Source organism: Musca domestica, unplaced genomic scaffold (assembly GCF_030504385.1).
Source record: "Musca domestica strain aabys unplaced genomic scaffold, Musca_domestica.polishedcontigs.V.1.1 9, whole genome shotgun sequence".
In the NCBI taxonomy this organism is placed as follows: Eukaryota; Metazoa; Arthropoda; class Insecta; order Diptera; family Muscidae; genus Musca; species Musca domestica.
Window position 1 is genome coordinate 1,163,798 of NW_026712435.1, and position 13,577 is coordinate 1,177,374.

The 13,577-nt window shown below is 36.1% G+C and overlaps 1 protein-coding gene across 5 annotated transcripts in view; it reads left to right on the top strand.

Moving 5' to 3' along the window:
• LOC101901167 (neurocalcin homolog) overlaps window positions 1-13,577 on the top strand; it is a 337,832-nt gene that overhangs the window by 257,715 nt on the left and 66,540 nt on the right. For all 5 annotated transcript variants that reach the window (XM_059131518.1, XM_059131516.1, XM_059131515.1 and 2 more), the window contains one exon: window positions 10,127-10,245. In XM_059131518.1, coding sequence (XP_058987501.1) covers window positions 10,127-10,245 — 119 coding nt within the window. The remainder of the gene's footprint in view (window positions 1-10,126; window positions 10,246-13,577) is intronic.

The following is a 13,577-nucleotide window of genomic DNA, read 5'->3' on the forward strand; positions in this document are numbered from 1 at the left end:
TTATATGGGGGTTATACGAAGACGTTGACCTGCACAGACAATTTACTGGCATGGGCTGAAGTATCCATTACGACCTTCACATGCCGTATTTGAAACAATCCCGGTAAATAATGTCGCTAAAATCATCAACATACCAAATATCGGGGGGTACGGTATATGGGGGCTATATGAAGACTTGGACCTATATGGCCCATTTTCTGTTTTATGCTGCAGTATCCATTACGAACTTCAAATACCAAATTTGGAACGATTTCGCTAAATAATGTCGCTAAAATCATCAAAATACCGAATATCGGGGCTACCATTATATGGGGGCTATATGAGGACGTGGACCTACATGGCTCATTTTTTGACTTAGGATTACGAATCCATTACGAACTTCAAATACCAAATTTGGAACGATTCCGTTAAATAATGTCGCTAAAATCATCAAAATACCGAATATCGGGGGGTACCATTATATAGGGGCTATACGAAGACGTGGACCTACATAGATTATTTTCTGTCTTAGGCTGTAGTATCCATTATGAACTTCAAATACCAACTTTGAAACGATTCCGGTAAACAATGTCGCTAAAATCATCAAAATAGCGAATATCGGAAGGTACCGTTATATGGGGGCTATATGATTTCTTGGACCTACATGGCCCATTTACGAACTTAACCTGCCTACTGGCAAAATATACATGTGTGCAAAATTTTAGCCTTCTATCTCTATTTGTTCGAAAGATAGCGTGATTACAACAGGCAGACAGACGGACAGACAGACACACAGACAGACACACAGACAGACAGACGGACATGGCTAAATCGTCTTAGAATTTTACGCTGATCAAGAATATATATACTTTGTTGGGTCTGGCATGAGTATTTCAAGGAGTTACAAACGGAATGACAAAATTAATATACCCTCCATAGTATGGTGGAGGGTATAAAAAAGGTACGTAAGTTCAGTGAAATTTGTTATTGTGAGCTAGAGTGCTATATATTTTGAAAAAAAATAAGTGAAAAGTGTTAGTTATTGTTTGCTTCGCGGTACGTATCGCCTTTGTTTTACCCTAATTTGCGGTATCTTTAAATATACAGTCCGCTACAATTTAGTTTTGGAAAAAATATATATTAAAAATTCTTTAAAAACGAGACAAATTCGCATTATTTTCCACTATACGCGAAATAATTGAATTTCCGGATTCATTTTTTTTTTAATAATTCAAATTTATCCCAAAAAAATATATTTGTTAAAAAATAATCTACCGCTGTAGTGTGCATAATTTTGTGTTTGGTTATCGCAATATTCTCCACACATTTCTGCATTGCCGAGTGATCTCTTTTACATCTCACCAATTCGGTATTACTCTCAACGATAATGAAATAGCCACATTGCAAGTGCCGCTTTTTCTAATTAACATCCAAACATACCAACACTTGCTAAATTGCCCCGTACCTCGCCCCAACACACACTGTTGGGTCATTTTCGTTGGTCTGTTTGTAATATTTCAATAACAATAATACCTTTCTAAGCGCCTTTTTCTAACGTCAGTCTACTAACCAACAACTATAACAACAACTTATTTATTTCTCCAACTCTCACTGTTGGTTCGTCGTCGTTGGTTGGTCATCTTCGAAAAAAATCTGTAGGATATTTGTCAGTTGAAAATTGTTCCATAATAGAAAAAATGTGAAAAGTACGTGATGATATCGAAAAATTCCGGATTAATCAAGTGAAATTCTTGAAAAACGATAAAATGTGTTTTCGAAGTCGAGTGGGTTGAACGCGTAAATCAGCATGTTGACTATGCAAAACATGATGAGAGCCACCTGTAAAAAAAAGACAAAACTAACTTTTCGTTGTCTATATTTTCATTTGTCTATGTGGTAAGTTCGTAGCGAGGCAGTTGCTTACCCACACACACTGAGCGCTCTGCTATCGCTGCTTGTGTTTTATTTTCTTTTGTGCGATATCCGTTGCGACCATTGTCGTCGGTCAGCTCGTAGTGTGGTAGTTAACCCACCCCCGTCACCGTTCGACCGTCAAACACTGCTTGTGTTTTATTCTTCTTTGTGCGGTATTCGAATTTTAAAAAAATAATCCAATCCAAACAATGTACTGAATAATAGTTTGCCGCCTTTATCAAATATGGCTTATCCAGATATTCAGAGTACTTATGATATCTCAGTTTCGAATTGGAGTTTACCGCCTTGTGGTTCCGAAACCTTCCATAATCTTAATTTACCGCCGTGCGATATAGATGATTTCCACGGAGATTTTTTGTCATGGCCCACATTCCGGGATTTATTTTCTCCAATGTTCATAAATAATTCCCGATTAACTGATATTGAGAGGTTGTGTCATTTGATTAAGAAAACTCAAGGTGAGGCTAGGGAAATTGTGTCGAAGTTTCCACTCACTCATAAAAGTTTTGTTCTGGCTTGGAAAGCTCTTAAGGATGCTTATGACAACAAAAGAATTCTAGTCAATAGTCATTTAAAGCTTTTGTTCGATCTTCCATCGTTAGCTAATAAAACGAGTTCAGGTCTTAAGACTTTGCAAAGGGGCATTAAAGGTTGTTTATCTGCCATGTCAGTCTATGACATTGTCACGGATCATTGGGATCCTATTTTAGTTTTATTTGTATTCAGCGTCTGCCAAAACATACGGTGACACTCTGGGAACAGAGTCTCACAGATAAGTCTTCCTTATCGTCATGGGCTCAGCTTGATTCGTTCCTTACGGAGAGAATTCAGACGCTTGCCTGTTTGCGGGACATAAAAGGTATAAATTCATCAAACTCCCCAAACCAACGCAACGACAAGGCACATTTGGCGAAAACTTCCTCTGATACAGTAAAATCTTATCCAAAACATCGTTGTGTTGTATGCCCTAAACAAAATCATGCGCTCTACTCTTGTCATCGTTTCAAAAAGATGTCTTTCGATCAAAAAATTACTGCTGTAAAAAAGTATGGCTTGTGTTTCAATTATTTGTCAAGAGGTCATTCTGTTAGTAATTGTCCCAGTGCACATAGCTGCTGTGTATGCCATGAAAAACATCATACACTTATGCATAAACTCAATCGATCGGCACCTACAAATAGCTCCTCATCAAATATGACGCCCACAGTCAAGTCCCAAGAGCTCATTCCAATTCTAATTCAGATAATGTTGCCTCTACATCCACTGGTGCAAATCCGACTGTAGTAAACCGTCAAGTGTTTCACACATCGCATAACTCTCGAGTCCTTCTCGGTACCGCCATTGTAAATATTGTTCACGAAGGAAATTCTTATCCTGTTCGAGCCCTCATTGACCCTGCGATTCAATAAATCAGCAGACTTAATGAGAAAAGAAATTAATTGTATTTGCTTTATTTTTCTCATTGTATTTTCTTTTCCCCATTGCTCTACATAAGTAGTTTGAAGTTTGCCTGGCTATTAATTGCTGTTTTTTGTTCTCTTTTTACAAAGGAATCATCTGCAAAACACACATCCCCCCCTCATTAATCGCACCACCGCATCAACATCATCCTATTCATCATCATCAACATCAACAAGTAAAAAAGCTGTAAGTTCGGCCGGGCCGAACTTTTAATACCCTCCACCATTTGGTACAAATTTGGCAATTTTCAAAAAATAAAATCCGTTAAAAATTCTGTTAATATCTTAAGAATTCCGAATGCTTATACGACGACGTGGGCCTGCATAGGCAACTTTTGTCATACGTTATTACAATATTTAAATGCGAAACTTGAAGAAAAATCTGTTTATAATGTAGCTAAAATCATTAAAATACCGTATATGGGGGGTACCGTTATATGGGGGTTATACGAAGACGTTGACCTGCACAGACAATTTTCTGGCATGGGCTGAAGTATCCATTACGACCTTCACATGCCGTATTTGAAACAATCCCGGTAAATAATGTCGCTAAAATCATCAACATACCAAATATCGGGCAGTATCCATTACGAACTTCAAATACCAAATTTGGAACGATTTCGCTAAATAATGTCGCTAAAATCATCAAAATACCGAATATCGGGGCTACCATTATATGGGGGCTATATGAGGACGTGGACCTACATGGCTCATTTTTTGACTTAGGATTACGAATCCATTACGAACTTCAAATACCAAATTTGGAACGATTCCGTTAAATAATGTCGCTAAAATCATCAAAATACCGAATATCGGGGGGTACCATTATATAGGGGCTATACGAAGACGTGGACCTACATAGATTATTTTCTGTCTTAGGCTGTAGTATCCATTATGAACTTCAAATACCAACTTTGAAACGATTCCGGTAAACAATGTCGCTAAAATCATCAAAATAGCGAATATCGGGAGGTACCGTTATATGGGGGCTATATGATTTCTTGGACCTACATGGCCCATTTACGAACTTAACCTGCCTACTGGCAAAATATACATGTGTGCAAAATTTTAGCCTTCTATCTCTATTTGTTCGAAAGATAGCGTGATTACAACAGGCAGACAGACGGACAGACAGACGGACATGGCTAAATCGTCTTAGAATTTTACGCTGATCAAGAATATATATACTTTGTTGGGTCTGGCATGAGTATTTCAAGGAGTTACAAACGGAATGACAAAATTAATATACCCTCCATAGTATGGTGGAGGGTATAAAAAAGGTACGTAAGTTCAGTGAAATTTGTTATTGTGAGCTAGAGTGCTATATATTTTGAAAAAAATAAGTGAAAAGTGTTAGTTATTGCTTGCTTCGCGGTACGTATCGCCTTTGTTTTACCCTAATTTGCGGTATCCTTAAATATACAGTCCGCTACAATTTAGTTTTGGAAAAAATATATATTAAAAATTCTTTAAAAACGAGACAAATTCGCATTATTTTCCACTATACGCGAAATAATCGAATTTCCGGATTCATTTTTTTTAATAATTCAAATTTATCCCAAAAAAATATATTTGTTAAAAAATAATCTACCGCTGTAGTGTGCATAATTTTGTGTTTGGTTATCGCAATATTCTCCACACATTTCTGCATTGCCGAGTGATCTCTTTTACATCTCACCAATTCGGTATTACTCTCAACGAGAATGAAATAGCCACATTGCAAGTGCCGCTTTTTCTAATTAACATCCAAACATACCAACACTTGCTAAATTGCCCCGTACCTCGCCCCAACACACACTGTTGGGTCATTTTCGTTGGTCTGTTTGTAATATTTCAATAACAATAATACCTTTCTAAGCGCCTTTTTCTAACGTCAGTCTACTAACCAACAACTATAACAACAACTTATTTATTTCTCCAACTCTCACTGTTGGTTCGTCGTCGTTGGTTGGTCATCTTCGAAAAAAATCTGTAGGATATTTGTCAGTTGAAAATTGTTCCATAATAGAAAAAATGTGAAAAGTACGTGATGATATCGAAAAATTCCGGATTAATCAAGTGAAATTCTTGAAAAACGATAAAATGTGTTTTCGAAGTCGAGTGGGTTGAACGCGTAAATCAGCATGTTGACTATGCAAAACATGATGAGAGCCACCTGTAAAAAAAGACAAAACTAACTTTTCGTTGTCTATATTTTCATTTGGCTATGTGGTAAGTTCGTAGCGAGGCAGTTGCTTACCCACACACACTGAGCGCTCTGCTATCGCTGCTTGTGTTTTATTTTCTTTTGTGCGATATCCGTTGCGACCATTGTCGTCGGTCAGCTCGTAGTGTGGTAGTTAACCCACCCCCGTCACCGTTCGACCGTCAAACACTGCTTGTGTTTTATTCTTCTATGTGCGGTATTCGAATTTTAAAAAAATAATCCAATCCAAACAATGTACTGAATAATAGTTTGCCGCCTTTATCAAATATGGCTTATCCAGATATTCAGAGTACTTATGATATCTCAGTTTCGAATTGGAGTTTACCGCCTTGTGGTTCCGAAACCTTCCATAATCTTAATTTACCGCCGTGCGATATAGATGATTTCCACGGAGATTTTTTGTCATGGCCCACATTCCGGGATTTATTTTCTCCAATGTTCATAAATAATTCCCGATTAACTGATATTGAGAGGTTGTGTCATTTGATTAAGAAAACTCAAGGTGAGGCTAGGGAAATTGTGTCGAAGTTTCCACTCACTCATAAAAGTTTTGTTCTGGCTTGGAAAGCTCTTAAGGATGCTTATGACAACAAAAGAATTCTAGTCAATAGTCATTTAAAGCTTTTGTTCGATCTTCCATCGTTAGCTAATGAAACGAGTTCAGGTCTTAAGACTTTGCAAAGGGGCATTAAAGGTTGTTTATCTGCCATGTCAGTCTATGACATTGTCACGGATCATTGGGATCCTATTTTAGTTTTATTTGTATTCAGCGTCTGCCAAAACATACGGTGACACTCTGGGAACAGAGTCTCACAGATAAGTCTTCCTTATCGTCATGGGCTCAGCTTGATTCGTTCCTTACGGAGAGAATTCAGACGCTTGCCTGTTTGCGGGACATAAAAGGTATAAATTCATCAAACTCCCCAAACCAACGCAACGACAAGGCACATTTGGCGAAAACTTCCTCTGATACAGTAAAATCTTATCCAAAACATCGTTGTGTTGTATGCCCTAAACAAAATCATGCGCTCTACTCTTGTCATCGTTTCAAAAAGATGTCTTTCGATCAAAAAATTACTGCTGTAAAAAAGTATGGCTTGTGTTTCAATTATTTGTCAAGAGGTCATTCTGTTAGTAATTGTCCCAGTGCACATAGCTGCTGTGTATGCCATGAAAAACATCATACACTTATGCATAAACTCAATCGATCGGCACCTACAAATAGCTCCTCATCAAATATGACGCCCACAGTCAAGTCCCAAGAGCTCATTCCAATTCTAATTCAGATAATGTTGCCTCTACATCCACTGGTGCAAATCCGACTGTAGTAAACCGTCAAGTGTTTCACACATCGCATAACTCTCGAGTCCTTCTCGGTACCGCCATTGTAAATATTGTTCACGAAGGAAATTCTTATCCTGTTCGAGCCCTCATTGACCCTGCGTCTGAGGCTAGTTTTATAACTGAGAACCTTCAAAATTGATTGAAGTTATAGTCTCGATCCACTCTTGCAACCATTTCTGGTGTAAACGGTTCGTCTTCCGTTACCTCTAGGAAAAACTGTCGAATTTGTATAAGTTCTCGCTTAAGTGCTTCAATTTTGTTGAAAACCGATCCTTTGGTTCTCCCCAAGATTTCTAGTAACCTTCCATCCTTTTCTGTTGACCCTGCTTTAGTTCGTTCTCTGCCAAATCTCCAGTTGGCTGACCCACACATTTTTGAGTGTCGTTCAGTAGATATGTTGTTGGGTGCAGACTTATATCCGCAAATATTGTTGCCTGGGGTACAACAAAATATATTAGGTTCTCTATTGGCGCAAAATACCGTCTTTGGTTGGATCCTCTCGGGTCCAATTACCTCCTCACCCTTGCAGGTCTTTGCGACTACTTTGAGCTTTAGTGAGGAAGACAGCCTCAATAAAACCATTCTGCGTTTTGGGGAACTTGAGGAGGTTCCCAAACGCAAATTACTTTCGTCATCAGACAAGTTCTGCGAGGACAATTTCCGGTCCACAACTACGAGAAACTCGAAGTGTCGTTACGTTGTCCCACTTCCCATACGTTCTGAATTTCCTCACAGCCTGAAAATTGGTGATTAGCCTCAGAATGTTATGAGTCCATTTTTATGGAATGAAAATTCGCTTCAACGCAAACTTTGTTATAGGAGCCCCCCTTCCTGCTCTGCCAGAACCCCTTGTTGAAGAATCGTCATTGAGTTTAGTCAATCGGTATAGAAAACGTAAGGCATTGACGAATCAGTTTTCCATTAGGTTTAATGAGTTTGTTTAGTTAGTCGAGACGCATCCTGGCAATGATAGTAAGGTTCGTGTTGTAGACGTTCAAACTGCTTAGGGTATTGTTAGGCGACCAGTCGTCAAGTTAGTCGTGTTACATAATTAAGTCTGTTGTTTGCGAAATATACCTCGTTTGGTTGGGTAATTTCAGGCCCGTCAATTTGTAATTGCCGCGGTATAGATATCTAATTATATGAATAAAAATGATTTGAATAAAATGCTCACAAATAAACTGAACTTACGTCCTAACCTATAACTTGTAAACCTTATTGCACATGAATTAATATATAACATAATTCCTTTGAGCTTTATTTAGTTGATACACATGCATGTATATCAAGGTGGGCGGCAATGTATAAGTTAGATACTTTGTCCCTCAACTTCCCTTGCTCGATCAATCACGGATGCTGATTGGCGCACAGGCATCTCCTCTACAACTCCCCTGGCGGAGACCGTAGTGAGCGGATCGTCGCTGGGCATTGTTTGTTGTCGGTAACCTCACCTTGTCACACATGCTCTCATTGGAAGTAGTTGTATTAGTAGACATGGGATCCTCTGCGATCACCTAGAACCTCTGCGTTCACCTGTCTTTAGTCTTTGAAGCGAAACCCATCACGGCCATTGTCGCCAACATACCATATTGATAAGAGGTAATACTTATTGTCGAAAAAACACTTACTTACTGAGAAAAAAAGAAATTAATTATATTTGTTTTATTTTCCTCATTGTATTTTCTTTTCCCCATTGTTCTACATAAACAGATTTAGTTGCATATTTTTTAAGGATAAATTTGCCGATTATATAACTGATAAATTTCACTAGCAGAAAAGTTTCTGTATGATTACATATTTTTAAAGCCTTCGTATAATGGTACATTCTTTATTGTTTGAAATGGGATTAAATCAGGATGAATTAACGTACTAAATTTTCTTCTGCAGTTACAATTTGCATTTCAGTAGTTTTTAATACTTCGCAATAAATATCAGCAATTCTCAATGATTTCGGATTTTGTTTAAAATTCGGTACTAAGAGTTCGTAATTGGTTGTATATAAAGGTCCACGTTTTATTATAGTCCCATATAACGGTGTCTTTGGTTATTCAGTATTTTGATAATTTTAGCTACATATTTCTACAGAAGCGTTAAAAATTTGAGGTTTGATATTCATACTGTGACGATACTTTTCTTATAGGACCTAGTTTTTTGGGTTTACTTTTTGGCATTTAAACTTTGCAATAGGTTCTATCATTTATGCCACTTTGCATCAGGGTATCTTAGCCATTTAAGGTATTAAGTATAATATTATTAAAAATCAAGTTAAAAAGTATCAATAGGCTTTTGCTAACAGATGTATATCCTCAGCAAATGTTTTATTTAAATAAACTTGCGCTATGATTATTCAAACTGTTGAAGTGCCAGATTGGAACTATATCTACAACTTCCTTCGTTTAATATGAGGTATGTAATTATTCTTGGAAAATGTTGAAATATAATGTACTGGACTATACCATTCCATTTAATACTAGTAAAAATGTTGGGATGTGCGAAATTGAAATTTTGAATCGATATGTATACCAAAGAATTGACCTGATTCGCAAGTATTCAACATTTAACACATGTGAGGAAGGTACCAGAAGGGGTGGGACCCATATCTATCATGTTCACACCAGATCTTGAGTTGGAAGAAATATTGGGATGTTAGAAATTTGGAACGAATCCAGTGCTTATTTCGCATTTCATAAACGTTTTGTTATTAAAAATTTTGAACCCTTTCTAGGGGAGCTACCAGAAGGAGTGGACCGATTTATCCCATCTGCAGACTAAATCTTGTGTTGATAAAAATATTGGGATGTGCGGCATTTTAATCGAATGGCATTTTATATGAGATAAAATTATTAAAAATTTTGTGGGGAAGGTACCAGACCGATCTTGCCCATTTCCGAACTCGATCTAAATTTAGCAACAATATTACGATGTATCAAGATTGGATCAAATCGGATACTCTGTTCGAGTGTTATCGTGCGCACAAGCGAGCCAGACAGACGGACACGACTCCAAATGTCTAAAACCGTTATATATCGATGAGGCACGTTTTAACCGTGTCAAATGATATATACCCTCTGTAGCCATATGGTAGCATTAAAAAATATATAAATAAATGTTAATATATAAGTATCAATTTACGAACGGTTCGGTTTCCTTTTCTTATTTATTATAATTAAATTTTTGGAAATTCTTTACAATTGTTTTTCAGACGCTGAAATACAAGAATGGTACAAAGGATTTCTAAAAGACTGCCCCAGTGGTCATTTATCCGTTGAAGAATTCAAAAAAATTTATGGAAATTTTTTTCCATATGGCGATGCTAGCAAGGTAAGCAAATGAAACAAATCTCATATTCTACGGCACCATTGCAAATCAGTAAAATTATTGTTAGGTGTAATGATAAATAACAAAATATATGATAATGTTACATCAAAAATATGAACCGACCAAAACCAAGCCTTATTCCAAGGTCAAAAATTGGTAATTATCAATTTGAAGCATTTGGAAGTATATTGCGTCAGCTAGGACTATGTAATGTAGATATATTTTAAAGGAGGACATCCCCTTATATCGCCTTTTGTATATTCACAAAAAGTGTTTATTTGTTTGCGTATTTAACAAAATACAACAAAAGAAAATCTTTCTTTACATTACAAAAACTATAAAGATAAAAAAATTGATCAATGGAGAGATATTCTTCTGGCCGAATCGTCTCACAATGTCTTATTAGCATTTGTAAGTATTGTAAATGAATGCAATCTTCGTTGTCAAATTCAAGAGATTCGCAAATATCTTTATCAAACCCAGCTTTACGAAAGCAGTTTTGAATTGTGTCGATGCTGACAACTTTTCAATCCGGCTTCAATAAAAAATATGTATTCCAGGATGTTGTATTTGTGATTCTAAATTGTGATTCTAAATTTGCCAAAATATTTTTGATTATGAAACTGCGATAGTGAAACCTAAAAGATCGGATAATTTCTTGATCCTAGTGGATGGCATTCTGAAGTTGTATTTGGAGGTAACTTTATTATATTTATGTTTTCTAACTCAACTTCCAAAAATAGAGCTTTCTTTCGCTACTATTCTCCCATTTTTCGATTTAATCGTCATCCAACCCCTTCTATTCGATTTCCAAACTACTGCTAATTCATCGACAGAAGTTTGCTTAAAAGCTCGAGGTCAAATTTGTCTATAACCAAAGACACTTCCTTGAGCTACTTGGGCTTTCATACTTACATAGAACAACACTGGTAATCATTTCTTAGATATTTTAACTCCAGCAAACAACAAGTTTGTTTCGGATTGGTACCAGACTGTTATTTTAAAAGTAAATTTTCCTTATTTTTCAATATTCGATTTTCCAATATCAGACTTTCTAAAGAAAAAACGATATTTCCACGCAAACACACATTAATTAAAAAAAAAAATTGTTGCCAATTTTCGAACCGAAAATTTATCATATATTTATATTCAACCATACTATCCACCATACTATGGACAGTATATTAACTTTGTCGTTCCGCGAAATACTTTTTCCAGACCAAACAAAGTATTCATATTCCTGATCAGCGTAAAATTCTAAGTCGATTTAGCGACGCCCGTCGGTCTGTGTTTCTGTATGTTTTAATCACGTTATCTTTCGAACGAATTGAGATAGAAATATTTTACTAGCAGGCAGGTTATGTTCGTAACGGTTCATGGACTCCTTATATGTGGTGTTTTGATGATTTTAGCGACATTATCCACCAAAAGTGTTTGAAATCTCGAATTTCAAGGTATTAATGGGTACTACACGTCCCCGTCTACGATTCTCTTATATTTGCTTTTTCATATTAACAATAACAATTGTTAATGCATATTTAAGTGGAGAACAAGTCAATATCAAGGGAATCAAGCAATTCATTAATATTTAAAGTAAATAACAGGGGACTAAGGTCAGAACTCTTTAGCACCCCGCTACATATTTCTCTAATGCAAGAGACAAATACATTGTAATCTACGAAATGAGAACTACCGCTTAGATATGAGAAAACAAGCTTACAAGCAATAGTATTGAAAAAGAATTTAATTTTTTGGGTAATCTGTCGTTATTGCATGTCGACTCTGTCAAACGCTATACATATATCCAATTAGAACTCCATTATCACAAACATCAATAAATGAGAAACCGTACCATGACCACGTTGGTATGGCTTTAGCAATTTTTGATCATCATAAAGCATATTGTCAATTGAGAATACATTTTTTGTTTGGGTATGGGTAATATGCGTGCCGTTTGAAATATGCCGCAATATAATTCTCACAAACTAGATCGTTATGCCATCAATTCCCGTGGAACACGATCTAATTGAATGCAATGCTACGAAAAGACCCTCTTCAAAAATACATTCAAAAGAGTAAGAGTAATGTTCACCATCATAACCAGACAAATCTACTGTATCCGGAATAGGAACATACCCAGACTAAATGAATGAATCATTTAGGTCATCAACATCTATTTCCTCAGACCTCCAGACCTCAACTTAATTCAAATCTGAATAACATTTATACCATTAAATACATCCATGGAATACTGTTTTCTCTCTTCTCAACACAGACTTAGCCTTATTCTTAAAAAAAAAAAACAAAAAATATTAATGTTATCAGATGTTCTATGCCGAATATATTCCTTGTAAGGCAGATCCCTCAAAGATCTGGCCAATATAATAGTTTTCGATTTAAGTCAATTATCATTTCGTTTAATCGTTTACTCTTTTGCTCCCAACAGGTATGAAGGAGACTATAATAAATATTGATATTAAAGAATTGATAAAAAAAATTTAATATCACACAAAGACATAAAGTTCATGTATTGGCGTTGAAATATGATTCACAAGAATATTAACTCGATAACATTTAAATATTCAAAATTAAGGAAATAATTTCATAAGATGAAATTACGCCCTTCTTACGGTGTGTTTGCGAAGCAATAATGTTTGATACAAGAATTGGGGAAAAAATTAAACACAAATTATTAATGTTTTTCCAAAACTATAGTGGATTATTTTCATTTATGCTTTGCTTGAAGAACAATATTACTTTTGATTGTTTGTGTTTAATACTCGGATAGTAGAAAAAATGCAGAAATTATAACTGTCACAGACAAAGCCATAATTTTAAGTAGCATACATGCATATAGCTTAATACAGATGAGAAAAATCACCAATGTAGCATTAAAAAATTTAAACATAAATTTATAAGTATTATTCCACCACAACTTCCCGAACCCAGACAATCACGGATGTAGATTGACACCACGGGCTTCTTTTGAGAGTGCAAATGCCAACGGGTGATGGTTGTTGTCCGGTTACTCTCACTGGAAGGGATCCTTTGCGATCACATTAAACCTCTGTGTTCACTTGTCTGTTTTTGCATATGTATTATAAATAGGCATGGGATTTTACATGTGAATTTTAGTTTTTCTTTTCCCAAACAATAACACTGGCCCTGAGAATTTCCGTAACCCTTTCGCTCTAGTTTTGCAAAAATTTACCGCGAAAATTCCCATACATACATTCCCATACATAGCAACATTTCTTAAAACACATTTCTATTTTCTCGAATCTAATCAATCGATAACTGCACCTGTTCGCTTCCATCGAGTCGCTGATGTGATT